At 48.4% G+C, this 27,008-nt stretch overlaps 2 protein-coding genes across 2 annotated transcripts in view; both read left to right on the top strand.

Moving 5' to 3' along the window:
• Positions 1–19,038, top strand: part of myo10l1 (myosin X, like 1) — a 32,652-nt gene extending 13,614 nt beyond the window's left edge. Inside the window, exons 3-44 of the mRNA XM_067243252.1 lie at positions 2,728–2,886; positions 4,767–4,954; positions 5,595–5,729; positions 5,845–5,969; positions 6,218–6,231; positions 6,379–6,463; positions 6,696–6,802; positions 6,948–7,077; positions 7,222–7,340; positions 7,482–7,628; positions 7,808–7,908; positions 8,044–8,110; positions 8,229–8,321; positions 8,426–8,494; positions 8,607–8,689; positions 8,817–8,925; positions 9,305–9,385; positions 9,594–9,718; positions 9,865–9,985; positions 10,136–10,242; positions 10,376–10,673; positions 10,930–11,199; positions 11,469–12,053; positions 12,135–12,258; positions 12,446–12,584; positions 12,724–12,828; positions 13,095–13,190; positions 13,625–13,718; positions 13,810–13,865; positions 13,993–14,135; positions 14,379–14,573; positions 14,873–15,030; positions 15,155–15,275; positions 15,452–15,598; positions 16,117–16,267; positions 16,550–16,757; positions 17,026–17,162; positions 17,264–17,387; positions 17,569–17,925; positions 18,242–18,418; positions 18,617–18,808; positions 18,934–19,038. Coding sequence (XP_067099353.1) covers positions 2,728–2,886; positions 4,767–4,954; positions 5,595–5,729; positions 5,845–5,969; positions 6,218–6,231; positions 6,379–6,463; positions 6,696–6,802; positions 6,948–7,077; positions 7,222–7,340; positions 7,482–7,628; positions 7,808–7,908; positions 8,044–8,110; positions 8,229–8,321; positions 8,426–8,494; positions 8,607–8,689; positions 8,817–8,925; positions 9,305–9,385; positions 9,594–9,718; positions 9,865–9,985; positions 10,136–10,242; positions 10,376–10,673; positions 10,930–11,199; positions 11,469–12,053; positions 12,135–12,258; positions 12,446–12,584; positions 12,724–12,828; positions 13,095–13,190; positions 13,625–13,718; positions 13,810–13,865; positions 13,993–14,135; positions 14,379–14,573; positions 14,873–15,030; positions 15,155–15,275; positions 15,452–15,598; positions 16,117–16,267; positions 16,550–16,757; positions 17,026–17,162; positions 17,264–17,387; positions 17,569–17,925; positions 18,242–18,418; positions 18,617–18,808; positions 18,934–19,038 — 6,147 coding nt within the window. The remainder of the gene's footprint in view (positions 1–2,727; positions 2,887–4,766; positions 4,955–5,594; positions 5,730–5,844; positions 5,970–6,217; positions 6,232–6,378; positions 6,464–6,695; positions 6,803–6,947; positions 7,078–7,221; positions 7,341–7,481; positions 7,629–7,807; positions 7,909–8,043; positions 8,111–8,228; positions 8,322–8,425; positions 8,495–8,606; positions 8,690–8,816; positions 8,926–9,304; positions 9,386–9,593; positions 9,719–9,864; positions 9,986–10,135; positions 10,243–10,375; positions 10,674–10,929; positions 11,200–11,468; positions 12,054–12,134; positions 12,259–12,445; positions 12,585–12,723; positions 12,829–13,094; positions 13,191–13,624; positions 13,719–13,809; positions 13,866–13,992; positions 14,136–14,378; positions 14,574–14,872; positions 15,031–15,154; positions 15,276–15,451; positions 15,599–16,116; positions 16,268–16,549; positions 16,758–17,025; positions 17,163–17,263; positions 17,388–17,568; positions 17,926–18,241; positions 18,419–18,616; positions 18,809–18,933) is intronic.
• A 2,981-nt stretch (positions 19,039–22,019) lies between these two features.
• Positions 22,020–26,823, top strand: pttg1ipa (PTTG1 interacting protein a). The gene is made up of 7 exons (XM_067243443.1): positions 22,020–22,244; positions 23,195–23,247; positions 23,706–23,814; positions 23,919–24,021; positions 24,535–24,600; positions 25,613–25,659; positions 25,894–26,823. The coding sequence occupies exons 1-7, from the start codon at positions 22,160–22,162 to the stop codon at positions 25,929–25,931; spliced, it is 501 nt and encodes a 166-aa protein (XP_067099544.1). The 5' UTR covers positions 22,020–22,159; the 3' UTR covers positions 25,932–26,823.
• The last annotated feature ends 185 nt before the right edge of the window (positions 26,824–27,008 follow it).

The following is a 27,008-nucleotide window of genomic DNA, read 5'->3' as shown; positions in this document are numbered from 1 at the left end:
CACACACACAAATGCACACCACGCGCGTGTGAACGCAGACACACAGTCACACACAGTGGCATTTCTCCCACGCTCGGGGGAGAGCAAAGCGAGGTCGGAAGGATCTCCAGCACGACGGCCTCTTTTTGCATGCCTTGTTAAAGAAACATACTTGTCATTGCTTCTTGGGTGGAGAGAGGGATGTGAGACAGCAGAGAGAGGAGAGGGTGAGATACAGGATAGAGGAGAGGAGAGGAGAAGAGAAGAGAGGAGAGGGGAGGGGAGAGGGGAGAGGGGAGAGGAGAAAATCAGATACAGGATGGGGAAAGGAGTGGAGGAGCGAGAGGAGTGAGCGAGATACTGGATGTAGAGAGATTTCAAGGATAGGAGGGTTGAAAAGGAGTGATTTAGAGAGAGAGTTGAAGGAGGGAGCATTCTGACTTGATGAGATGCTTAAACATAACCTCTGGGTTAACAGCCACACGCTTTAGATAATGACCCTCCATCAACAGAAACCGTAATGTGTGTGTCATTGTGTAAGTGCGAGAGAGAGTGTGTCTGGTGACCTTCATGAAGGATACACCATAAGGAGAAGAGAGAGTTTCAAAGTAGAGGCAGAGAGGACCTCCACAAGACCTCTGTCAGTGACCTCCGTCTGAACCAGGCCTTCTGAGGATCCTGATTGGAGGGTTTATCATTGTGAAGAGGACGAGAGAATTAGGGTGGATTTAGACCAAGGGTGGGTAATGTGTTCTGGAGGATTTGGAGCGCGAGTGTGCTCTCACTGTCTCAGAGACAACAGGCTGATAGGAGAAGACATTGGATGAGAGGGAGGCTGAGAGGGAGGCTGAGATGGAGGCTGAGAGGGAGGCTGAGGTAGAGGCTGAGAGGGAGGCTGAGGTGGAGGCTGAGAGGGAGGCTGAGAGGGAGGCTGAGGTAGAGGCTGAGAGGGAGGCTGAGGTGGAGGCTGAGAGGGAGGCTGAGGTGGGGGCTGAGGAGGGGCATGAAAAGGAGACATGAACTTGGAGAGAAAGATGACTAGACAAGAGGACAGGAAGGGGAAAGAGGTAACGCGATGGGTGGAAGAGACGGAGAAAGGAGAGGAGATGGATGGGTGATGGAGGGCGCACATACTGTTCATGGGCAGTACTTGCATACTGTACACACACACATACAGATACACACACAGACACACACCTACACATGAAGTGAAACGGATTCATTTAAGAACATGACATGTCAACGCCCTCAGCCTGCCTCTCTGCCCGGCCTCACAGCCTGCCTCTCTGCCCGGCCTCACAGCCTGCCTCTCTGCCCGGCCTCACAGCCTGCCTCTCTGCCCGGCCTCACAGCCTGCCTCTCTGCCCGGCCTCACAGCCTGCCTCTCTGCCCGGCCTCACAGCCTGCCTCTCTGCCCGGCCTCACAGCCTGCCTCTCTGCCTGGCCTCACAGCCTGCCTCTCTGCCCGGCCTCACAGCCTGCCTCTCTGCCCGGCCTCACAGCCTGCCTCTCTGCCCGGCCTCACAGCCTGCCTCTCTGCCTGGCCTCACAGCCTGCCTCTCTGCCCGGCCTCACAGGCTCACACCACAGCTGCTGTAGTTACACCCACACACACACACTCTCGCACACACACACTCTTTTTCTCTCTCTGTCACACACATGTGCGTCCAGACACACAACAGATGAAGCTAGCTGTAAGACTGAGCTGACATATTAACATCCAGCTGTGCTAAAGGGGCTCAGCTTCTATTCTTAGACCACGTCACATCAATGGAGCCATCGAAGTGACCTTTACTTTGAAATAACATGACATTCATCTGCCATTAGAGATTGAAGGTTTGTAGGTGCTCATTACGCATACGGCAGGGAAACACGCCCACGACGATGGCTGCAGTGTGAGGGGTTGAGCGGAGGGATTCTAGTGTTTTCTGTGCAGTAGTTAGTACTGTTAGGTTAGAGGACTGCGTAGATATCCTCCATGTTCACCTGTTATGTGCTACCAAGTGATTCACAGAGCCGGCCGATCCCTCACTTCCTCTCTCTTCCTCTCTCTCTCGTTTCCCCCCTCTCACTCCCTCCACTGGGCTTCCCTCCGCTCTTGTCCCCTACTCTCCAGTTGCCATGGTAACGGACGACATAGGATGGCGGGCAGGGGAAAGGGAGCGAAAGGGAGATAGACAGAGATAGAGAGCGAGAACGAGAGAGAAGATGAATCCCTTATTCTATTCATGGGCATTTGCGTCATGTTGCATCACACTCACGCTCCCTCCGCTCAGAAAGGCTGACTGTCCCTCCACTCTGTACGGGCCTGATGTTCTGCATGTTGAACATGAGCTTTCTTCATCTCCTACCTGAAGCCTGTTGGCCTACATATGCTGTTTATTTTCTGCTAGTGTCCACTAGCAGCTAACCCTGCATTGTGTACGTGAACACCTGTATCTGCCAAATACGCAAACTTCTTATCCAGTGACAGGGAATGAGGCGTGTCGTTTTATAACATGCATTCTCTCTTCCTCCCTCCTCTTTCTTCATCCATCTTCTGCCCTCCCTTTTCTTTCTTTCTTTCTTTCTTTCTTTCTTTCTTCGTTCTTCCTCTCTCTTCCATCTTCCATCTTCTATGTCTTCCTCCCTTTTCGTCTCCCTCTCTTCCTCCCTCTTCTCTCTCTCATCCTCCCTCTCTCGCTGTCTCCCATCTTCCCTTTTCTCTCTATCTTCCTCCTCTCCTCCTGCCCCCCCCCCCTCCCCCAGGTGCTGTACCTGCCCCAGGCTGAGGTGAACCGGGAGCGAGTGTGTGCCATGCACCCGTCCAGCATCGATGGAGTGGAGGACATGTCGAAGCTGGCTGAGCTCCACGAAGCTGCCATCATGCACAACCTCTACCAGCGCTACCAGAAGGACAGCATCTATGTGAGTGTGTGTGTGCGCGCGTGTGTCTATATGTGTCTGCGCGTGTGTGCCCATGTGTGTGTGTTTCTACGTGTCTATGTGTGTCTGCTACTGTTAGTCACACACTACACATCTCAATCCTCTGCTTCAGAAGTTTCTTCAGGGATTGGTCTGAAATCATTGTTATGTGACAAATCTGTCACATGTGATTTGTGTCAGAGAGAATGAGGCGTCACGGCTACCTACTCTACATTTACATTTACATTTACATTTATTCATTTAGCAGACGCTTTTATCTGATTATCTGAGTAGGCTACCTACTCTAATGATGTCTGATGTCTTAGTTATCGGTTATGTCATGTCTGGCTGTGTAGGTATGTGTGTGTGTCGGGGGTATGTTTGTGTGTCTGATCCAATACCGTATAAGGCAGCCCCCTCCTCTACCCTTCTTGTAATCTCAAATCTTGAGGCTTTTAGTGGCAAACACAAATCTTATCACCTTCATCTTATGTGTGTGTATGTATGTGTGTGTGTGTGTGTGTGTGTGTATGGGAGAGAGAGATAGTGAGAATAAACCACACACCCATAAACATACACAGAGGCATTCCCACACATGCACAGACAAACGCACACACGTACGTGCACAAGTACACAAATCGTCCTCTCTTTGCAGAAGTCCTCTAAGTGAATCACATACCAGAGTTTTGATGAATGGTCGTAGTACTTTGTCTGTGTGTAACAGCAGAATGCATTACCCAGAAAACTCCATTACCTATGCTGCCCTAGGGTCCACTTTCATCCAGAATGACTCGACCCTCGATTAGGACAAGCCCAGTCTGCAGTTCTTAAATTCACTAACCCTGCTCAGAAAGTTCAGTCAGATTTACAAAGGGAAGATGTTCTGAATGGATACATTCAGCCCCAAAACTTTTAAAAGCTAATATTCATCTCTCTCTTTCATCTCTCTTTCACACTCTCTCCTCTCTCTCTCTTTCTGTAACAATAAAACTGCTGATAACAGATTGTCTGGAGGGTATAGAGTATATCATGGAATTCACATGTGATAAACAATTATACAGTATTTTACTAACTAGACTATGCAGTAGAATAGATACAAATGACTGATAAACAGACTCAAACGGAAACCCCTGGAACCCAGCAGGCTTACTGCAGAGCACAGGGAGCCAGGGACAGAGGAGGCACTGTGTGACCTAATCTAGATGATGAAATATTGTCCTTACATGGATTTCCCTTAAGCTGATCATAAGAATGTCCCCTCTGTGGCCCAGGTTTCTGTGTCAGAGAGGAGTGTGTGGGGCCGTGGTTATGTGTGTGTGTGTGTGCTTATGTGTGTGGGTTTGTGTGTGAGAAAGTGTGTGTCTGCCTGTGTGTGTGTGTGTTTGTGTCTTCTTGCCCGAGACACAATATGCACAGACGGCAGAATTTGATATGATGGGAGGATCGCTGACCTGATCTTTTTCTTTTTTCCGTTGCCATGGCGAGGGCAGTAAGCAAGGGCATTTCAAACTGAACACAACACCACGAAATCCTCTCTTCCTGGTGGATCTTTAAGAATACTTCACAATCCGGTCTTAATCCTTCATCAATCTTTTATTGGGCCAACCACTTATGTAACATCATTTGATTGGTTAATGGCATTTTGTGCAAGACTTCCTTTAGTCCATCCAGATCAATAGGAATTGGAGAAGGGAGGGAGGATGTTAAAACCATCAGTCAGCTAATATCTCCGACACCATTGTTTCCTCCTTTCCTCTAATCTCTCCCATTCTTCCTCATCCTCCCGTTTTTCACTAAGCCTGTTCGTTTCAACTCACCCACAGTGTAGACAGTGACTCAATGATGTGAATGTGTGTGTCTGCATGTGTGTGTGTGTGTTCCAGACCAACATCGGCAGCATCCTGGCAGCAGTGAACCCCTATAAGCAGATCCCAGGGCTGTACGACCCGGAGAGAGTGGAGCTCTACTCCAAACACCACCTGGGCGAGCTCCCGCCCCACATCTTTGCCATAGCCAATGAGTGCTACCGCTGCATCTGGAAACGCCACGACAGCCAGTGTGTCCTTATCAGGTGAGCTTCCCCTTGGATGAACAGGCGTTGGTTGGATCAATAGGTGATCACATAGGGGACCACTGAAAACAATGACCTCAATGGCTGAATGACTATGAGTATGAGTATATATGGTAAGATAATCATGGATTCTGCAGGGTAGCTGACGGTTGTTTTCCAGCCCTTCTCCATTAGAGAAGAGCTGTCTGTGATAGACAGACCCCTGACCAGAGATCCAATCAAGTTCAATGAAGCTTCACTTGATAACCTATTTAGACCCTGGACTTCCTCATCTATTAACCAATCACAACTCACTCTCAAGTCAGATGCCATTTAGATCAGAATATCAGACAAAGGTCATTGTGTGTAACCTTGTGTCTGTGTGTGTGTGTGCGTGTGTGCATAATTATGTGGGTGTGATTGTATCTGTGTGTGCTTACTCGTGTATGTGTGTGTGTGTACCTCTTTGTGTTTGTGTGTGTGTGGTTGTGTACCTTCGTGTGTGCTTATATATGTGTGTGTGTGTGCGTGTATGTATGTGTGTATCCTTATATGTGTGCCTGTATGTGTGTGTGTGCCTGTGTGTGTGCTTATATGTGTGCCTGTGTGTGCGTGTGTGTGTATGTGTGTGTGTGCCTGTGTGTGTGTGTGTGTGTCCCAGTGGGGAGTCAGGAGCTGGGAAGACTGAGAGTACCAAGCTGCTGCTCCAGTTCCTGTCAGTGATGAGTCAGAACTCTGCTGGGACGCCCCCTTCAGAGAAGACCACACGCGTGGAGCAGGCCATCGTACAGAGCAGGTAGACACACACACTCATACCCATACATGCACACAAACACACCGAGCGCTCTCACGTGTGCACACGCACAGGCACACACGCTCACCTCTGTACTGGTGTGGCTCTGTCTGTGCAGCCCCATCATGGAGGCGTTTGGTAACGCCAAGACCGTGTACAACAACAACTCCAGTCGCTTTGGGAAGTTCATCCAGCTGCACTTCTCTGAGAGCGGGAACATCCAGGGAGGCTGCATCATCGACTGTATCCTCCTTTATACCTCCACAGTCCTTTCATTCTCCTGTATTCCTTCACCACGCGTCTCTCTTCTCTCCTCCTCCTCTCCTCTCCTCCTCCTCCTCTCCTCCTCCTCTCCTCTCCTCCTCGTCCTCTTCTCCTCCTCTCCTCCTCCTCTCATCTCATGTTTTGAATCCCTTGAATGCACATTAAAGGGGAGGGATCTTGGGAATGCTGGATTCAATTTTATGTTTACTTGACTCTTTCTCTCTCAGATTTACTTGAAAAGGTATAATCATCATGGCTGGTGCTGAAAACATCACGTCTCAAATGAAATCAAACCCTTATTAACCATACATAAAAAGAAAAAGAAGCTAACTTTAACCACACAGTACAAAGATGTACTGAACTGATGTTCTCCTTGCATGTGTCATAGAACCGGGTGGTGAGGCAGAACCCAGGAGAAAGGAATTATCACATCTTCTACGCTCTGCTGGCTGGGTCTGTCAAGGAGCATAAGGGTGAGGAGGGTCCTGCCAGCGTTTCACACGGTTTGGTAGATGGATGAATAGATGGATGGATGAACAATGGATAAAGAATGGGCGGATAATGGATGGATGGTTAGGCAGATGGATTCATGCATGGATGGATAATGGATGGATTGGTGGTTAGATAGATGAATGGATGGATGTATTGTGTGGATTAATGAGTGAGTTTGTGCTCATGTTGTTTCCTCTCCACTTCCTGTATCAGAGCTGTACTTCCTGGGCGACCCTGCTGAGTCGTTCCACTACCTCAACCAATCAGGTTGCCTCAAGGATAAGAGCCTCGATGACAAACAACTCTTTAACAGCGTCATGGTCAGTGTGTGTGTGTGTGTGTGTGAGTGAGTGTGTGTTAGTCTCCCTTTCCAGGCATAAGCATGAGGAGAATGTATGTGCCTTGGAAGTTTCCCACCTTTCCTGTCTCCCATTCTGTGTCTCTCTCCCTCTCTCCTCTCTGCAGGAGGCGCTGAAGGTGATGGAGTTCACCGAGGAGGAGATCCGGGACATGTTCAAGCTGCTGTCTGGAGTCTTACAGATGGGCAACATGGAGTTCATGACTGCAGGAGGAGCACAGATAACCTCCAAGCAAGGTCAGTGTGTGTGTGTGCGGGTGGGTGAGAGTATTGCGTGTGTGTGTGTTTACATATGAACGTATACTGTACACATGTTGGAGTGTGTGTGTGTGTGTTCATGAATGCATATGTGTGTGTGTGACCCCTCTCTCTCTCCTCCAGTGCTCAGTAATGTCAGTGAACTGCTGGGCCTGGATTCCTTCCAGCTGTCTGAAGTCCTGACTCAGCGTTCCATGATCCTCCGAGGAGAGGAGATCTGCTCCCCTCTCACCATAGAACAGGTACACCCACACACACACACACGTGCACACGTGCACACACATTCATGCAGATGCCCTTTCATCACAACACACACTCCAACAAAACAATCACAAACACATGCTTGACACATAGTCTTGACACTATCATCTCTCCTCCAATAGGCTGTGGATTCCCGAGACTCTGTTGCCATGGCGCTATATTCCCAGTGTTTCTCCTGGATCATTCTTCGGATCAACCAGAAGATCAAAGGGAAGGACAACTTCAAATCCATCGGGATCCTCGACATATTTGGCTTTGAGAACTTTGAGGTGAGGGCCCCCTCACGTCTCAGAGACACATAGACGTGTCCATTCTTATTCAAGTACCAACACAACACAATTGTTCCCCTTAAGGGTCAAGTTACCCTCTGACACAGCATCTGGTGTACCTTTTCACATAACAATTGGAGTAAAGTCTCTCTCTCACCTGTTCCTTTTTGTCCTTTCAGGTGAATCGGTTTGAGCAGTTCAACATCAACTATGCCAACGAGAAACTGCAAGAGTACTTCAACAAGCACATATTCTCCCTGGAGCAACTGGAGTATAACAGGTACACACACACACCTACACACACACACAGACACACAGACAGAGAGAACCTGGCACCGGCAACGCGGACAGGGAGTGTGTGACACACAGACACACCAGCATAAGTTGAGTTGTGTGTGTGTGTGCATTCTCATAGGGAGGGCGTCCAGTGGGATGCTATTGACTGGATGGATAACGCAGAGTGCCTGGATCTCATAGAGAAGGTTTGAGCTCTTCTGACTTGCTAACCGGCTCCAGGTGTCATATTGGGGTCGTTATGCCCGTGACGTTGATTGGGTCATGTATGGGTGACGGTAATTCCATCATGGTTCTCTCACATAGAAACTGGGCATGTTGGCGCTGGTCAACGAGGAGAGCCGCTTCCCCAAAGGAACAGACTTCACCCTGCTGGAGAAGCTACACAGCAGGCACTCGGTGAGTGGTCGACACACGGGCCAACTTGAAGGACATGGAATAGGGTGTCCCGAAAAATGAATTGTATTCCAACCTGTGTCCTCTCTTCACTTTGTTTTGTGCAGACAAACCCTTACTACGTGAAGCCCAGACTGGCTGACCATCAGTTTGGAATCAAGCACTACGCTGGAGAGGTGACTGGACTCGTTTGTGAGCTGGAGTGTGTTGGTGTGTGTTGGTGTGTGCCTGTGCTTGTGTGTGTGTACACGTCACGTTGTCTGACGGTGAACTCCCTCGCTCTGTCAGGTTCTATATGATGTCCGAGGGATCCTGGAGAAGAACCGAGACACCTTCAGGGACGACATCCTAAACATGCTCAAGGACAGCAGGTAGGACGCAATCATCGGCCGGGTCGACTGCTTACTACATGTCTTTCTTGCTAGATCTGAAGACAATATGGATTGTCTGAGCTGTCATTCAAACCTTCAATATTCCACCTATCCACGTGCGCTCCAGGCTGGACTTCATCTACGACCTGTTTGAGAAGGTGGGCAGCAGGAACAACGAGGAGACTCTGAAGATGGGCACGGCCAGACGCAAGCCCACCGTCAGCTCGCAGTTCAGGGTAGGAGCCCAGAGACACACGCTTATCTTCTTTGAAGATGTTTTGGTTTGTATTCCTGGATATCGATAGAGGCAGTGTGAGCTAGACAGGAATGCAGGGTGGAAAGACATGCAGGAAACGACGAGAGCCGGAATCGAGCACGCACAGCCTTAAGCCACCCGAGACACACATTTCTAAGCTTCCCATGCTCTCTCGCTCTCTCGCTCTCTCTCTCTCTCTCTCTCTCTCTCTCTCTCTCTCTCTCTCTCTCTCTCTCTCTCTCTCTCTCTCTCTTTTTCCACAATGTACCCAAATATATTCTCTTGAGGATTCAAAGAGTCCTTACAATAGACAGTCTGAATGAGAGAGTGTTGGCTGATACGGTGTCTCTTTGTCTCAGGACTCTCTCCACGCTCTCATGGCTACCCTGAGTGTGTCCAACCCCTTTTTCATACGCTGCATCAAACCCAACATGGACAAGGTTAGTAGAATTAATTCAAGTCAAATCTTTATTTGCATGGCCGTTTAGTTTTTTAAGTCGCAAAAAGCTTCTTATGTGTCCTACTGTATTTGTACACACAACTTCTGTATCTCCAACTTTTACATCGTAGCCTATTCAGTGGGGCAAACGATGACTGCAAACCTTTGACATTTCACTGCAGTTCTCATTCCTTTTCTGACCTCTGTAGAATCCCAGCAAGTTTGATCCGGAAGTTGTTCTGAACCAGCTGAGGTATTCTGGGATGCTGGAGACCGTCAAGATCCGTCGGGCAGGCTTCCCTGTCCGCAGAACCTTCAAGGACTTCTTCTGTCGGTAAGTTCTGTGTGCGAGCGTGTGTTCGTTGCTTAGTGCGTGTGTGTGTTGGTGTGTGTACGTGTCTGCTTAGTGGTGGATTCACATCGATTCGTCAGTTGAACTGGTTATCGATGGACGTGTGTGTATGTCTCTCTCTGTCTCAGGTACAAGATCATTGTGAAGGGGAAGGAGAAGACAGCTGCAGGAGATGATAAGAAGAAGAGCACAGACCTGCTGGTCAAATACGACAAGACCAAGAAGGAGTGGCAGCTTGGGAAGACCAAGGTAAAGCCCCGCCCAGCACACTCCAGACGGAAACACATCCTCTCACAGTGGCCTTCAATAGATCTGCAATGATCTGTTGATGTAGTGTAGCTATACCCGTTGAGATCGATGTCATCTGACGGTCACATGACCGTTGACCTTTTCCTGCAGGTGTTCATGAAGGAGTCTCTGGAGCAATGTCTGGAGAAGGACCGGGACGAAGTGCGTCGGCAGGCAGCCATGATCATCAGAGCTCACCTGCTCACCTTCTCAGCCAGGTAAGACCTGAGGAGATAGCGGGAGTCTGTTTTTCTATGTATCTGCAGGTAAGAGATCCATGGGACCCCACTCGTTTAGGTCCCATTTCCTATTCACCTCCATTCAATCCTCTTCCACTTCTCCTGTCGACAGGAAGCACTTCAAGCGCGTGCGCGTCAGTGTCGTCACCCTCCAGAAGCACTTCCGCAGCCACCTCCTGCGCAGGCGGTTCCTGCGGAAGCGCAAAGCGGCGCTGGTGCTGCAGAAACATCGGCGGGGTCAGGTGGCTCGGACGCGGGTCCGGAAACTCCGGGAGGAGAGGAGGAAGAGGGAGGAGGCGGAGGGGAAGACGGGCGAGGAGGGGAAGAAGGACCAGGCGGAGAGAGGGGAGGGGGAGTCGGACGAGGAGATGGAGGGAGGAGCGGAGGGGAAGGAGGTCAAGGCCTCAGAGGTAAACTGTTCTTTCTCTGTGGGTCGCTCTGTTGAGCATCATAAAGGCCACACACTACTAGTCATCTTGTAGTAAAAAAAATTATGAATGAAAAAGGATGTCAAACTGTGTCATTGTTCTCTTTCATAGCCATTTGTATTCCTATTTATCTGGGGTGTCGATTGAGTTCATGTTATGACATGACATGGCAGAATGGACCCATGTGTTTTGAATTCTTTCTTCAGTCGTTGATCTCGTTTCTCTTCGACCTCCTCAGAGGGTGTCTCCTGGTGGGACCGAGGAGGAGGCCCGTCAGATGGAGGAGATCCTGAACCTGGAGCGAGAGATCGAGCGCCTGCAGAAGAAGAGAGAGGACGGCGTGTCCCAGCTGTGCGAGTCCTCCAAACAGGAGCTCCGGCTACGCAGGGACGCCGAGATCAAGCGGCTGAAGAAGGAGGCTTCACGCAAGGCCACGGAACTCATCGACCTCCTGGACTTTGGGGGCCTGGAGCCCGGCCTAGCGGCTCCCTCTGGTGCTACGGCGGAGGTGAGTGAAGTTCAGGGGGTGCCCTCTAGATGGGGCTAAAGGCATTACACTGATAAAGCTTCCTTATAAAACAACTGTAAATATGATCATGGTGTTAAATATATATTTTTTTATTTCTACAGGATGAATATATTATATATTATACATTATTTTATTCAGTAAAGTTATACATTATATATACATTATAATACTTTCTGTCTTTTGAAACTTCGGAAGAAGTTTGACCGCAACTCTAATTGAACTCCTCTGACTCTCTGTCTCCACTCTAGGCCAAACCCAAGCCCAAGCCCCAGGAGGGGGCAGCAGGAGCCACAGCAGCACCCAAAGAGGAGGAGGTGGACGAGGGCTTCCATGCGGAAGAGGAAGGGTGCATCCCCCTGCCGGACTTCCCCCCTCCGGCCGAGACGGACACCCCCCTGGACCAGGACATCTTCGCCCACCTGCCCCCTCCTCCTCCGGCCTTCGCCGAGGGGACCGTGTCGGCGGCGCCCCCTCCTCCCTTGCCCGGAGACGGCTCGGCCCCGCCTCCCCCTCCTCCCCCTCCTCCCCCGCCCCCCTGCCTGCCTGGCATGGAAGGACCAGGGGGAGAGAACCAAGAGAAGGAGGGTGACCTGGGGAGGAAGACGAGCATGGCGGAGAGCCTGGGAGACGGGGAGGAGCCCATCTACAGCATGCCGGCCGACACCGAATCCGACTACGACCAGGAGGAGGAGGAGGGCTCTGTCACCGCGGGAGACGACGGGTCCGGTACCGGGAGCAACCGTGGCAGCGCGGCCATGACGGAGGACGAGAAGTTGAGGAAGTCCACCTGCACCAACGCCAGCCTCGAGTCCTACAGAGGCAGCTCAAGCTCTGTGAGCACACGCACACACGCACACACACACACGCTAACACACACACACAGACGCACTTTAACGTCACTGTCGTTGTTGCAGTACGTGGAGAGCGACGATGAGCATGACGGCCTGCTGGACACCGACGAGGAGGTGACCAATGGGAGAGTGAGCGTGCTCAATGGGAACGGACCAGCGTACTTCCACAGCTACCTGTACATGAAGGGTATGTACACACACACACACTACAGGTATACACACACAGACACACTACAGGTGCATAGACACACACAGTTCCTCCTCAAGAGCTGTCCTACCACCTCTGGATTGGCACAGTTCTCCTGCAGGCCGTCCACACACACGCCCTTGCTACCCGTGCCTTCCCCTTCCCCACCTCTCTCCTCCCTCCCCAGCTGGTCTGATGATCCCGTGGAGGAGGCGTTGGTGTGTGTTGAAGGACGAGACCTTCATGTGGTTCCGCTCCAAACAGGAGTCGCTCAAGTCTGGCTGGCTCTACAAGAAGGGTGGCGGCCTCTCAACTCTCTCCCGCAGGTGTGTGTGTGTGTGTGTGTGTGTGTCATCAAGGAAGCTGAAACCTGAAACCTGACCCTAACCCTGTCCCGGACCCTAACTCTGCTCCTTTTTCGATCACTCATTCTCATTCTAGAATTGTCTCAACCCTACCCCACAGGAACTGGAAGATGCGCTGGTTTGTTCTGAGGGACAATAAGCTCATGTACTTTGAGAACGACAGCGAGGAGAAACTGAAGGGAACCATTGACATACGTGCGGCCAAGTAAGCCTCAGAGAGAGAGAGTGCTCGGTCCTGACGTCGTGAAGCTTCTCTCGCTCTCTCGTGCTCTCTTTCTCTCTCTCTCTCTCCATTTCCCTCTCTCTCTCCATTTCCCTCTTTCTTTGCTCTTTGTTTCCCCCTCTCTGTCTCTTTAACTCTCTCTCTCCATCTGTTTCTTTCTATGTCTTGGTCTATCCCTTGCCCTCTCTTTTTCTCCGTCCCCCCCGTCCCCCCGTCTCTCTCCCACTCTTACGATCTTGTTATTTCAGAGAGATAGTGGACAATCACGAGAAGGAGAATGCACTGAACATTGTGACAGATGAGAGGACCTATCAGGTGTTTGCCGAGTCACCAGAGGATGCCAGGTACGCAGGACCCTGTCTCACCCTCCAACCCAGGCTACCAACACCACCACTGCACTGGATTTGATTAAATGAATTGCCCACAGCCATTTGAGTTGAAGAACCGGATTAATTGAGCCAAATGGCTCTAGGCAATTCATTTCATCATATCATTTGAGTCAACTTCATTGATCAGGTTTTACAGTTTGATAGACAGAGTAAGAGTATGGAGGGACACAATGCTAACGTCTCCTCAATCTCTTTTCCTGCCTCTTCCTCCCCCACTGTCTCTGTGTCTACCCCCCTCTCTCCATCTCTGTGTCTGTCCTTCTCTCTCTCTCTCTCTCTCTCTCTCTCTCTCTCTCTCTCTCTCTCTCTCTCTCTCTCTCTCTCTCTCTCTCTCTCTCTCCCTCTCTCTCTATCTCTATGTCCATCCCTCTTTCTTCCTCCCATTCCAGTGGGTGGTTCAACGTGCTCAGTAAGGTGCATGTGTGTACCCCCGAGCAGCTCATGGATATGTCTCACGAGCAGGCCAACCCCAAGAACGCTGTGGTGAGTTCCTCCACCTGCCTGGCTCTGCTTACATCTACACTAACATGTGCTTTGTTCCATGTTTAAACATCATCTCCCTGTCCCACCTCAGGGCACGCTGGATGTGGGGCTCATAGACTCTGTGTGTGCCTCAGACAACCCTGACAGGTGAGACGGCCATTTTGAGCCTTTGCACACAAACACAAAGACTTACGGACAAACAAAGTCACACACACACAGACGCACACATCCGTACTCTTCCCAGCTGTAATCACAACCTCATGTGTCTCCGCAGGCCCAACTCGTTTGTGATCATCACAGCCAACCGGGTGATCCACTGTAACACAGACAGCCCAGAGGAGATGCACCACTGGATCAGCCTGCTGCAGAAGCCCAAGGGAGACTCCAGGATAGACGGGCAAGAGTTCCTGGTCAGGGGTGGGTAACGCACACACACACACACTGCACGCTGTCACACAATACACATTCATATACTGGGCACACACTCCGATCCGCTCAATAAGTCAGAGAGTCATTCAATCACTCACCCAACCACTCACCGACTCACAGACAGTGTTACCTTTCTTGGTATAGTTGTACTTTCTCAGGATATATAGAATAAGTAACATTCTGCTTACACCTCACCTCACCTCACCCCTCCCCTCTCCCACACACCACCAGGCTGGCTCCACAAGGAGATTAAGACGGGGGCCAAGAGCTCGTGCCTGAAGCTGAAGAAGCGCTGGTTCGTGTTAACCCACAACTCCCTGGACTACTACAAGAGCTCTGAACGCAACTCCTCCAAGATGGGAACTCTCCTCCTCAACTCCCTCTGTTCCGTCGTTCAGCCCGACGAACGGGTGCACCGGGAGACAGGTGAGAGAGGGAGGGAGGGAGGGAGGGGGAGGGAGGGAGAGAGGGAGAGAGGGGGGGGGAGGGAGGGAGGGAGGGAGGGAGAGAGGGAGAGAGGGAGAGAGGGAGAGAGGGAGGGGAGGGAGGGAGGGACTTGAGAGATTGGAGGGTTCGGGAACAGAGAATTGACAGAGGGGTAGAAAAGTAATCTTTTATAGGCTTAAAGACTCCGATCCTGCCATGAAGGATTACTGCGGAGGGTTTAGGATAGAGGGTAAAGTGTGTGGGGTGCATACTGGAATACTCTCCTCGTTGTTTTTCAGGCCACTGGAACATCATAGTGCATGGGAGAAAACACTCGTACCGCCTGAACACTAAGATGCTAAACGAGGCCATGAGGTGGACAGCTGCCATACAGGGGGTCATTGACAGCAAGACCCCCATAGAGACCCCCACCCTGCAGCTCATTCGAGACATCAAGGTGGGGCACACGCACACACGCACAGGCATGACATATGACCCTGGCTAAACAGGTGCCAAGTTTTTTGGGGTTGAAAGCATCCTATCAAAGTCTGTTGAATTCCATCCCTTGACTGTGTGTGCAGGAGAACAGTGTGAACCCAGACCTGGTGGAGCAGACCTACAGGAGGAACCCCATCCTCAGATACACCCAGCACCCTCTCCACTCTCCTCTCCTCCCCTTGCCCTACGGAGAGGTGTCCAGGCGTACGTATACACCCTACAACCTACACCCTGCCTACTACACCCTACATACATACAAACTACGGTATACTGTATACCACTGCTCGACCCGGCACCCTCTCCACCTTCCTCTCCTGTGGTCTATACGATTCTCACTACCCTGCTAGTCATGTCAGGCTGTGCTTCCCATCCCCGTGCAGTCCAGAGGGAGCAGGGCTACGCCAGCCTGCAGGACGAGGCCGTCAGGGTGTTCAACTCCCTGCAGGAGATGGAGACGCTGGCCGACACGGTGCCCATCATCCAGGGCATCCTGCAGACCTGCCAGGACCTGAGGCCTCTCCGGGGACGAGGTACGCACAGCAGCACACACACACACACGCTCGGTCAGTCTCAAACACACACACGCTCGGTCAGTCTCAAACACACACACACACGCTCTGTCAGTCTCAAACACACACACACACGCTCGGTCAGTCTCAAACACACACACACACACGCTCGGTCAGTCTCAAACACACACACACACGCTCGGTCAGTCTCAAACACACACACACACGCTCTGTCAGTCTCAAACACACACACACACGCTCGGTCAGTCTCAAACACACACGCTCGGTCAGTCTCAAACACACACACACACGCTCGGTCAGTCTCAAACACACACACACACATACACTCTGTCAGTCTCAAACAAACATACACACACACGCTCTGTCAATCTGAAGCACGCACACAAACATTCTTTCTGTTTCAAATGCTCGCACACAGATTCTGGCACAGTCTTGAATTGATGTGACTGTGTACATGTGTTAAAGAGTTTGACATCTGGAGGAAGTGACTTTGGCCTTTTTCTCTTTCTGTCTATAGGTATATTGTCAGGTGATCAAGCAGACCAATCACGTGCCTCAGCCTAACAGCCCAGCCAATCGGGCACATTGGCACCTGCTCACCTGCATGAGCTGCACCTTCTTGCCCGGCCGAGCCATCCTCAGATACCTGAGATTCCATCTAAAGAGGTGTGTGTGAGAGAATAACGGGAGAGAGTAGAGAGGGAGAGAGGGAGAGAGGGAGAGAGAGAGAGAGAGGGAGGAGAGAGAGAGAGAGAGGGAGAGAGAGGAGAGAGGAGAGAGAGAGAGGAGAGAGAGAGAGAGAGAGAGAGAGAGAGAGAGAGAGAGAGAGAGAGAGAGAGAGAGAGAGAGAGAGAGAGAGAGAGAGAGAGAGAGAGAAAAAAAGACATGTTCAGCCTGTACGTCATCATCAATGTGTGGCAATCACTTCATTACAACGTTATTGTCTAGGGTGCGAGAGCGCTTCCCGGCAACAGAGATAGAGCGCTATGCTGGCTTCATCGGGGAGTCCCTGAAGAAGACCAAATCCAGGGAGTACGTGCCCTCCCAGGAGGAAATCGCCGCCCTGCTGGTCAGACAGGAGATGAGCACCACCGTATACTGCCATGGTGGAGGCTCCTGCAAGATCTCCATCAACTCACACACCACTGCCGGAGAGGTAAACATGCAGACACATGCTCACCACACACACAAACACACAGACACTTAACCACCAGTAAACAAATACAGACACACATAAACCTCAGTAATTTATTAACAAAGAAAGAAACGTGTGTTGCTCTAGCTGGAATGTTCCAGTAAGCTTTCTGTGACAATCCCGTGATCTGGCAGTAACTCTGCTGTAATGTGTCACATTTCACATAGCATTGCTGTAACGTTCCTGTGGCCTCGCTGAAACATTGTTCCGCCGTTCTCCCTGGTTGCAGGTGGTGGAGAAGCTGATCCGAGGCCTGGCCATGGAGGAGAGCAGGAACCTATTCTCCCTGTTTGAACACAACAAGGTGACCGACCGAGCACTGGAGAGCAGGGTCATCGTGGCCGACGTCCTAGCCAAGTTCGAGAGGTAAGGGAAGTGTGTGGGAGCGTTTCTGTCTGTGTGCATATGTCTGTGTGTGTGTGTGTGCTTATGGTGTGTGTACTCACCCTATGTGTGTGTGTTTCCAGACTGGCGGGTAGTGAGGAAGAGGAGGAGGAGGGAGGGTGGAGGCTCTACTTCAAGCTCTACTGTTTCCTGGACATGGAGAGCATGCCCAAAGAGGGAGTGGAGTTTGCCTTCATGTTTGAGCAGGTGGGCTCATCAACTCACAACGAGAGCCAGTGAATGGGCTGTTGCAGTTGGCTACCAATGCATGAAAAAAAGTATTCGCATATTGCACACTAGAAATGGGGTTTAAGAATATATAAATACTTATCTCACCACGTCGCCCCATCCTCTCTCTCTCCCTGCTTTTCCTTCCTCTCTCTCTCAGGCTCACGAGTCTCTGATCAGTGGTCACTTCCCCGCGCCAGAGGAGACTTTGCAGCACCTGGCCGCTTTACGGCTGCAGTATCTCCACGGTGATGGTGCAGGCCGGGCCGGGTGGAGCCTGGGGAGCGTCTATCCAATAGGACGTCTCCGCAACCGGATCATCCACTCCACCAAGCAGGGCGCGGCCTCGGCGGGAGGAGGAGCCGGAGGGGCGGGGGAAAGGTCCAGCGGGGGGCAGGGAGCAGGTGGGGGGCAGGGAGGAGGGGCGGGGGCGGGGCAGGAGAAGCGACGCACCCCCAGCTTCCTGGACGGAACGCTGCGACGGAGCTTCAAGACGGGCTCTCTTAAGAAACAGAAAGTGAGTAGCAGACCACACACACACAAACACACACACACATGCAATCTAACAGACAGAACAGTATGGAGAGCCGCTTTGTATAATACATTACAAAATCGTCTTTGCAATAAATTGTATGACTGTAGTTCTTATACCCTCCACGTGGTGGCGCTATCCAGCTGCAGTAAATTACAACTATTACTTTGTGAATGACTCGGTCCATTAAACATTCATACTTTTACTTACAGCATGAAGAATTCTATAAGCCCAAGAGTTATTATCATGGTTGATTGATGAATTGATTGACTGCCTTGTCTTGTCTGTGTGACTCTCCCAGGTGGAGGAGGAACAGATGCTGGAGATGTGGGTGAAGGAGGAGACGTCAGCCACCCGGGCCAGCGTTCTGGAGAAGTGGACCCGTCTCCAGGGCATGCCCCAGCACCAGGCCCTGCTCAAGTACATGAGTATCGTCAAGGAGTGGCCCGGATATGGGTCAACGCTGTTCGACGTGGAGGTGAGAGGGAGGGGGGAGAGAGAGGGGGGGAAGGGGGGGGAGAGAGGGAGAGACAACTGAGACTTTTGATTGTTCAGCCTTCTTTGTGGCATCCAGTCCAGTCAACAAAGTTGCATTGAAAATGAAAAGCACCACAAATGTAGTACCAATTTAACCACTTCCCCGCCTTTTTTGAACCCCTGTCTTTCTATCGAACAGTGCAAAGAGGGAGGGTTCCCCCACGACCTGTGGCTGGGTGTGAGTGCTGATAACCTGTCTGTATACAAGAGAGGAGAGCCCAAGCCCCTGGAGACCTTCCAGTACGAACACATCACCTTCTTCGGAGCTCCCCAGCCCTGCACCTACAAAATCACTGTGGACGAGAGGGAGATGTATTTCGAGACGCCCCTGGTGAGTACACATGCTCACACACACAATGTACAAACCCATGTACTGGTACCCATGCGCTGAGCATAACGACCAGACTGCTCTGCACTAATACAAACCCCAATGTCCCGTCATGTGTGTGTGTGTAGGTGGGTGAGCTCACCAAGATCATGAAGGCCTACATCAACATGATAGTGAAGAAACGCTGCAGCATCATGTCCGTCTCCAGCGTCGCCAGTGCCTGGATCAGGTGATCGCCAGCAGCCAATAGCAGCCCTCGAATCAGCAGCACGGGGCTTGTCAGAGAGAGAGAGAGACAATGGGATGTCCAGTCCAGAGCTCTGGCTAGCTGGTTTTCACGAAGGAGACCATCTTACCCATCAGCAGATCTTCATAACGGAATCCAAAATGGAGTCTTTTCTCGTCAATAAGTGTGAAGACGGACATAGACACCAACTGTTCTTTTTTCCTGGGAACGAGGGTTAAAATGGGGGGGGTGAGTGAACAACTACGGTGGCTCTACAGACAAAAAGGGGACATATTTAATGTGGACATGCAAAAGATGTCTACTGAAAAAAAAGCATGGAAAAAAAAAACAAGCAGTATTTTTGGACACTTCTTCCTTACCTTCTAACTCTTAACAGTTTTAGTCCTGCATGTAGATGTTCAAGCACACTCACACTCTCTCTCCGTTCACTCCGGACCAAACGGACCAATGACAACAAGCACAACAACCCCACGTGACCCTTAACCCCCGCCCCTCCCGCCTGTCCCCCACCCTCCCAGAGCACTGCCAACAGAAGAAGTCCATTGCCTCTTGGTCTTCCCCTATGTCTCTCTCTATGTCCCTTGCTTGCTTTATCACTCTATCTTTATCTTGTTCTTGTTCTCTCTCTCTCCTTCTCTCGCTATCTTTCTCACTGAGTCTGGTTTCTCTTCGGGGGCCAAATGGGAAGTCGGTTCCCCTGTTCGTCAGACTGTGTGGTGATCACTTCCTGTGTGGTGGTCACTTCCTGTGTGGTTCTCACTTCCTGTGGACCAGTTGAGTCCTGTGACCTCACACATCCAACCTTACAGTACCGTAGGATGCAAACATAGCCATAGGAAGTGACTTCAAACAACTTGAACAATTTCACAGAAACCTTTTCTGATAACCGGGATGGCAGGTTTCTAAAGGGACCTTTTGGTCACAATCACCCTGAGTCTGAGCCTCTGTCTTGGGACGGCTGTCTTCTCAAGCCTGGGTATGGAAGCGTTTGTAGAGAGAGGAAGGCTCAGAGTGACCATAAACTATCCCAGGAGGGTGTGAGACTATACATTCTCCTATTTCATGACCTCTTAATACACATTGCATAATTCTATATGAACATGTAACCGACATACACATATACACACGTACACACGTACACGTATCATTTTGTATACTGCACCCATATTGTAGAAACTATAGTGCATTTGAGTGGTCACTGTAATTGTACAGTAAATAGATGCCATTTTAAAGACCATGTGAGTCCTTCTGTGTAAAGTACAGGCAAATGAACAGTCATTAACTCCTGTGTATCTAAGATGCCATTGGAACCCTCACAAGCTGTGCCATCCGCCTACTAGGTTTTCACAGAATTGAAATGTGCAGAACCGTCATGGCGACCATATTGGTTACGGCCTCTTGGAATATTGGCCCACGTGTGTCTCTCTCTCTGTATTCTTGTGACCTTTTAGCCTTGTTTTGCAATACATTCATATTGGTTGAAGCTGCAGTGTATGACCTCTGTGGGCTTCTCTATACATTCTATATCTACCTTTGGTTGATTTTTCCTTTTCAAAGACTGTAGAGTGACTGCAACAAGTACTGTGCCCAAAGGGGAGGGACTCTTGTCTGTGTATGCATACAACCTGTCTGTGGTCATGTGACTAATATATGTCCCTCTCCTCCTCCTCCTCCTCCTCCTCCCCACACACTGTCCCCCTTCTGAAGTGCTGTGTTTGGAATGCTACTGTGAGCGTGTGTATTATTGGTGTATATTGGGTTGGTGGTGGGGAGGGGGGGCGGGGATTACGAAATGAGTAAAAAAGAAAATGATTATTGAGTGTGCACATGAGCTATAAGTATATTTACATGACTAACCTTTTTACAAGAGAATGATGTTGTGATCGTGAAGGGGAGATGGGGGCTGGGTGGGAGGGAAAGTGGGGGTAAAGGGTATTTATTTCATATTGTATGTATTGAAGAGCGACAGAAAGTATTTGTGGTTTGTTGAGAAGTAAACCAACTGGAGAGTGTTGAAAATGACACGGTAATTATGGGAATTGTTGGCATGGGAGTATGGGTTGAAATATATCAATTGGTGAATGGCATCACTTGTCACTGGTCAAAGGATGCGTGTTTGAGATTGTGTGTGAATTGTGGAAAGTGGCCCTAGAGGCGGATGATGTACCTCTCAAAGGGTTCGAAGTCTGTCTACATCTGGATCACCAACTGCACTGTCTCTGAACTCGCTAGTTGGGCAGTATCAACAGACTCCCACTGAGTAAGTCATGTGTCTGCGTGTGTTTTGTCTTGAATCTCACACATTCTCACACACATGGCCCCCAGGATCCTGTCCATAGAATTAGAATGACTAGAACACTGGACATTACAGTTTCAACTAGTATGTGCACCAGTGGCTGCAACGAGATGCAACATTTGGAATGCCTGGGTAATCCATAAGCCATATTCATGTGGAAACAAGAACTGTTTTGTTCTGTTCTTCCATTCTATCTCTATAGGTCAGAGCATAGACATATATGTCTATGGGTCAGAGTCTAACGACTGCAACACAGAATTGTGAAGCTGCCCCTAGACACAGATCTCTGGTTAGTGTTTCAGGTAGTACTAATGTTAAGGTGAGCAGTTGATAAAGGTAAACTGATGCTAGGTCTGTGTTTACAGGTCGCTGTTTCAACAGGGTCCTGTTCCTGCCGCAGGCGGTCAGAGTGGGGCCTATGTGGGATTTATGTAATTATCATGATATTGTAAAACGTGCTTGTTTGGGGGGGAAAGAGAAAGAGAGAGGAATTCGTTTGTGTTTTTTTTTGTTTGTAACTGGCTTTACAAAATTATGCTTTAATAAATTATTTGAAATTGTCCTCAATTTTTGTGTTTTTAAATTGGAGACAAGAATCACTCGCACACAGACACGATCCTGCGGACTGATTTGCATAAGGGTGGAACAGGGAGCGTAAAGTCATAGATTTGCGTACACAAGGAGGATTGGGAATTTCTGGCCAATCGCTCTCATCTCAGAGAGGTAGAACAGTAAACAAAGTATTCAGCGTTTTGCGCCGTGGAAGACGAGACACGCTGTAAAGTTGGAGTACTAATTATTAATCTTAAACATGAATATGCGGAGTATTGTTCCCATTGTCCTACTTTTCTTCGGCTTGGCGACGGTATTCGCGCAGACTTCCGCACCTGGCAACGGTAGGCTAAATCTGGGATGTTATTTGATAAGTCTGTTGACACATTAGTGTATACACAATCTCGACATTATTGATCACAACCCTGAATGCCTCTTTAATTGTCAAACTAACTTAATTTAGCCTACTTAAAATAGCGGTTGCTTAGCTTTTTTCTCCTAAACACACATTACATCACATTCAATTCTTTCATAATGAATGTCATCACTGACTCACAGAGGGAAGTGTCACTGGACAACACTAGTCAAAAATAGGTTAATAGAGGAAATAATTCCTCTTTGAGTTTATAAAAACGAGATGATATTGTCTCCATGGACCATGACTTAACCTGACCTGGAGATCAAAAACTATGATATAAACTGAAGCAACATAAAACAGGCGTTATGAAAAACATGATCATTGTAAACATTAGCATGAGGGACTTTTACTACCAAGAATTATGTTTTATGTTACATGTCTAGTTCAACCAAATCTCTGTAGGCTGAGACATTAGATCCCTGGGTAACTGAAACCTCTCATAGGGAACAATGGCTCAGTCTTACTTGTTTCTCAGCCTGTCCAAGGCCTTACCAAGTTGAAGAAAGATTAACTTTGATGCTATAAACCTCACAGAGCTCAATAGCACAACTTCCATAACTCTGTAAAGTATCTAGCCGGATGTGGAGGGTGGTGAGGATTGTAAAGTTTAGTTCATGTGTGAGTGTGTTTGTGTTTCCATGGTAGACTTCTGTAGGGATTAACTGTTGTTTAGATCTTGTGATCTATTGTAGCAGGAGTAACAGAGGCTGACCTTGTCCTCTGTTCCATTGCTCCAGGGTTGTTTGTGATAAAGACTCATGATTTATTTATCAGAGATCACACATGACACATTTCATTCACTCTCATCTCTCTCTTAATTGCCCTCCACCTTGTCTCCCCTCCTCCCCCACCTCCTCTCTTTTTTCTGTCTCTCAGCATGCGAGACTAAGAATGGAACAAGCTGTGAAGAATGTCTAAGCAATGTGACGGTGAGTCTGGGATAAAGTTCTCATTTTCTGGACCAGTCACAGGGCAAGCAACACACTCTCACTGGCTAGTCTGCTCTCTGACCACATGAGGTCCTTAACTGGGCTAATCCCCTGTGAAATATGTGTGTGTGTGTGTGTGTGTGTGAGAGAGAGAGAATATGCGTACCAGCCTGTATGATTTGTTAGCACCACCCATGCCTGTTAGACTGGTTGGACTAGGAAGGAACCGAATATAGAAGCTCACCTTCTATCTAACTCTCTCATGGGCCACTGCTCATTCTCCTCCCCCCTCCCTCTCTCTTTTCTTTATCCAGGAAAGCTCTCTCATGAGTTGACCACCGACTCTGGACGAAGTCCATCTGAGTCTAGAAAAGTGATTTCTTCTCAAATCAATTGGTGTCTAAATGAAGTCCTCATTGTTAGTCTGTGTGTGTCTGTTTTACCGTGTGTCCTTATAGTGCCTGTGGTGCATTAAAACCAAGATGTGCATAACGTATCCGGTAAACACCATTCTGCCCCCCCATGCTGTCTGCCCCCTCAATGATGCCCGCTGGGGGCTGTGCTGGAGTAAGAGAACACACTACACACCACTGTACAAGCTCCTATGAATCTGATCCGGTGACAACTTGGCACTAATCTTTATTCCCTGTCATTCATTTTCGTCTATGCAGTGAACTTCCAGACACTGATCATAACCTTGTCAGTGGTAGCTGGAGTCATCATCATCGCCTTCTTGGTCTGCCTGTTCTGCTGTTGCAAGTGTGAAAACTTTGGGTAAGACAGCTGGGAAATGGCCCTGTTGCCGGCCAAACCTGTTGTGGTCCCGTGCCTTTTACTGGCTCAAATCCAGCAACATACACCACAGTGAAGATTGGATGACTGGATGATTAGTCTCCATCTAGATCTCAGTCTGACAAACAAACACATTCCTTATCTCTTTATTCTTGAACATCAAGTTCATGAGCCAGTATTGCTGCAACAGTTTTGTGTGCAATACTTCCTTGTTTGTGATGATATTTTGGGATTGTGTGTGAGGTCTTGTGATGTTGGGGGTATGTGTGTTTTAAGTGAAGTACACACTTAGAAGTTTGATCATTTCACGTTGTCCTACTACGCCTTTATATTGGTTTTGGTGTGGTCACCAAAAGTACTTTATGGTACTTCAAACAAACCCTCCATTGGTTAACCAAAATAGTTTTTTTATATATTTAAGTCCAGCTTATTTCAATTAGCTCTGAGCATAATGAACTGTCATCCAATGTGTGTGTCTGTGTTTCTTTGTTGTAGGTCAAAGAGGTTTGAAGATAAGATGGAGAGACAAGCCAACAAGACAAAGGGCAAACAGGAAGAAAGGTGAGTGGATGAACAGAGTTCTATACAACCCGCATGCCTGTGTTTGTAATTGTTGGGGTAAGTCTAATAGGGTTTGCTAGCCCATTTTTGACCAGACTAAGCCTCTTTATATGAGGGTCTAAATGCTTTAGGTCATTCCTCAGACTGGTTTGACCACAGCAAACCCATGCCTAGTTATTAATATTCTGAGGGAGTTTTGGGGAAATGTATCTATCAAGTACATGAGTACTATGTCAAGTATCAAGTACATCAAGGCCTGTTTTGAGACTAGGGGACCTGTTTAGTAAGTGTGAGATGTGTGTGTGTGTTTGGTTTGGTGTGTCAGTGCGCACACATGTAGTGATTGTGATCAGAACCCAACCTATGTCGCTTTGTCATTCCTGCTCTATATAAGTTTCCATTATGGTCCATAGTCATGACAAAATCATATTCACACACAGGGCTGGCCCTGGCCGTGGTGGAGCCCTAGGAAAGATTTTAAACTGCCCCCTTCATCCCCTTTCCTAAATCCCCCAGCTCTAAACAGTAAAACACCACTTCATTTTCTAACTGAAAACTTTTTTTTCTCTTTTGCTAGATTTTAAAGCAATATCAGTAAGAATATGAAAAGTACCAGACATAATAAATAATGGATTAATTATACATAATAATTTGGCATATTCGTCTGCACCAAAAAAGAAAAGCAACACTACTGTTGTTGCCACAAGAGGGCACCCTTCTGAAAAAAACAAACAAAAAACTTTCTCTTGCGCCCACTTAGCATTTTGCGCCCTAGGCAACACCCTATGTTGCCTATGACACGGGGCAGCCCTGACACACACATACACACGTCACAAAACGATTTACCAGCCCAAACAGGTTTGTAACCTGCGTGTGACTATTCATCTAGGCGGAAGGTTTTAGAATCATTCATTCATTTAGTAAGTGTGTGTTCTTAAATGAGCAGACAAGAAAGTATTGTTTGTGTGTGTGTCCTATTTATTTTAACCAAATTCATGTTTTTCCTATGTAGGAGAGCAGAGATGAAACAGAGACATGAGGAAATCAGAACTAAATATGGTAACACATACCCTCACATGCGCACATACACACACACCCTTACCTGCACACGCTCCAACCTCCCTCCATAACATCTTTGTCTATGGCATACACCATTAACCTTTTAAACACTACCACTTTGATCAACTGTTTCTCTTTTTCTCTCTCCCTCTCTGTTTACCCATCACTGTATTTCTCTGTGTATATCTCTCTCTATATATGTTTCTCTCTCTCTATGTCTCTCTCTCTCACTAGGTCTAAGTGGAGCAAATAAATATTCTCGATTTTCGTGAGCTGATATCTGACCTTCATATAATGAATTGGCTAATGAACACTCATGACCCCTGACCTTCACACCCCGTCCCTGGAATCCCTGACGCCAAACCCAGACCTAAGATCTGGGATCACAAAGTGACTCAAGCATTATATCAGTGTGTTGGAGGTTATTTTAAGATCTGCTGTCTACTTAAAACGTAGGTCAGTTAGTAAGTATTTTATGCTAAAAATGATCAAATAGGTTTAGAAGATTGTCTCCCCCGATGAGCTTCAAGCTTGGTGGGTATGACAGTGATATGAAGCATTTTACCTTCTGGTTTCCATTCTCACTTGTCTTTGGTTGAATCCTGTTGAGAGATTAGGATCATAAGTCAAATATCTGAGAAATTCTCCCCTCCGAAACATCAACAGGATCAAATTGTGTAATGCCAGTAATGATCAGAGCTTAAGTTGGTGACATTTATTACTGAAAATTGTTGCTTTATTTTGGTCAACTATTTATATTTTTTATTTTGGTGATTCTCATGGTTCCAAATCAAGGTTGATAATTATGTTCAGAGCTTAAATAACTAGTTCGGTTTAAGAAGTCTGACAAAGAAAGATAGATCAAATGTGCACCACACACTCAATTAACCTGTAAACTGGTCTTATACATATATATACAAGTATATCATACTTTATGATGAGTATGATGAGTTAAGAAAGTTTGTCTACAAACCAAAGCCTCATACAAGCAGGAGACTATGTTCAGAATGTTGTACTACATCAAACAGAAAGGACACTTCAATTTCTTGTTTATCATCCTCTTTGCATGGTCAAATATGTCATCTGTTAAGCAAAAATGTGTAACTTACATTTTTCCTGCTTCTGTTAATTGATCACCTATTTTATTGAAATTAAAGGACATCTCAATAAGATGTGTTTGTATGTTTCTTTTTGTATGAAGATAGCGCTTGATTCCCTCTCCTTGTTCAGAGTGTTTGAGCGTTTGTATTTTTCTATAGGTATAGTTGGTATGATGTAACAACGAGAGGATTGAAGGGCCTTTTGGTGAGTGTTCCAAAGGTTCACTCTTTTCCTGAAATGTACCTTTT

This window comes from Osmerus mordax, chromosome 9 (genome assembly GCF_038355195.1).
Source record: "Osmerus mordax isolate fOsmMor3 chromosome 9, fOsmMor3.pri, whole genome shotgun sequence".
Classification (NCBI taxonomy): Eukaryota; Metazoa; Chordata; class Actinopteri; order Osmeriformes; family Osmeridae; genus Osmerus; species Osmerus mordax.
This window is presented reverse-complemented; position numbering and strand designations above follow the sequence as displayed.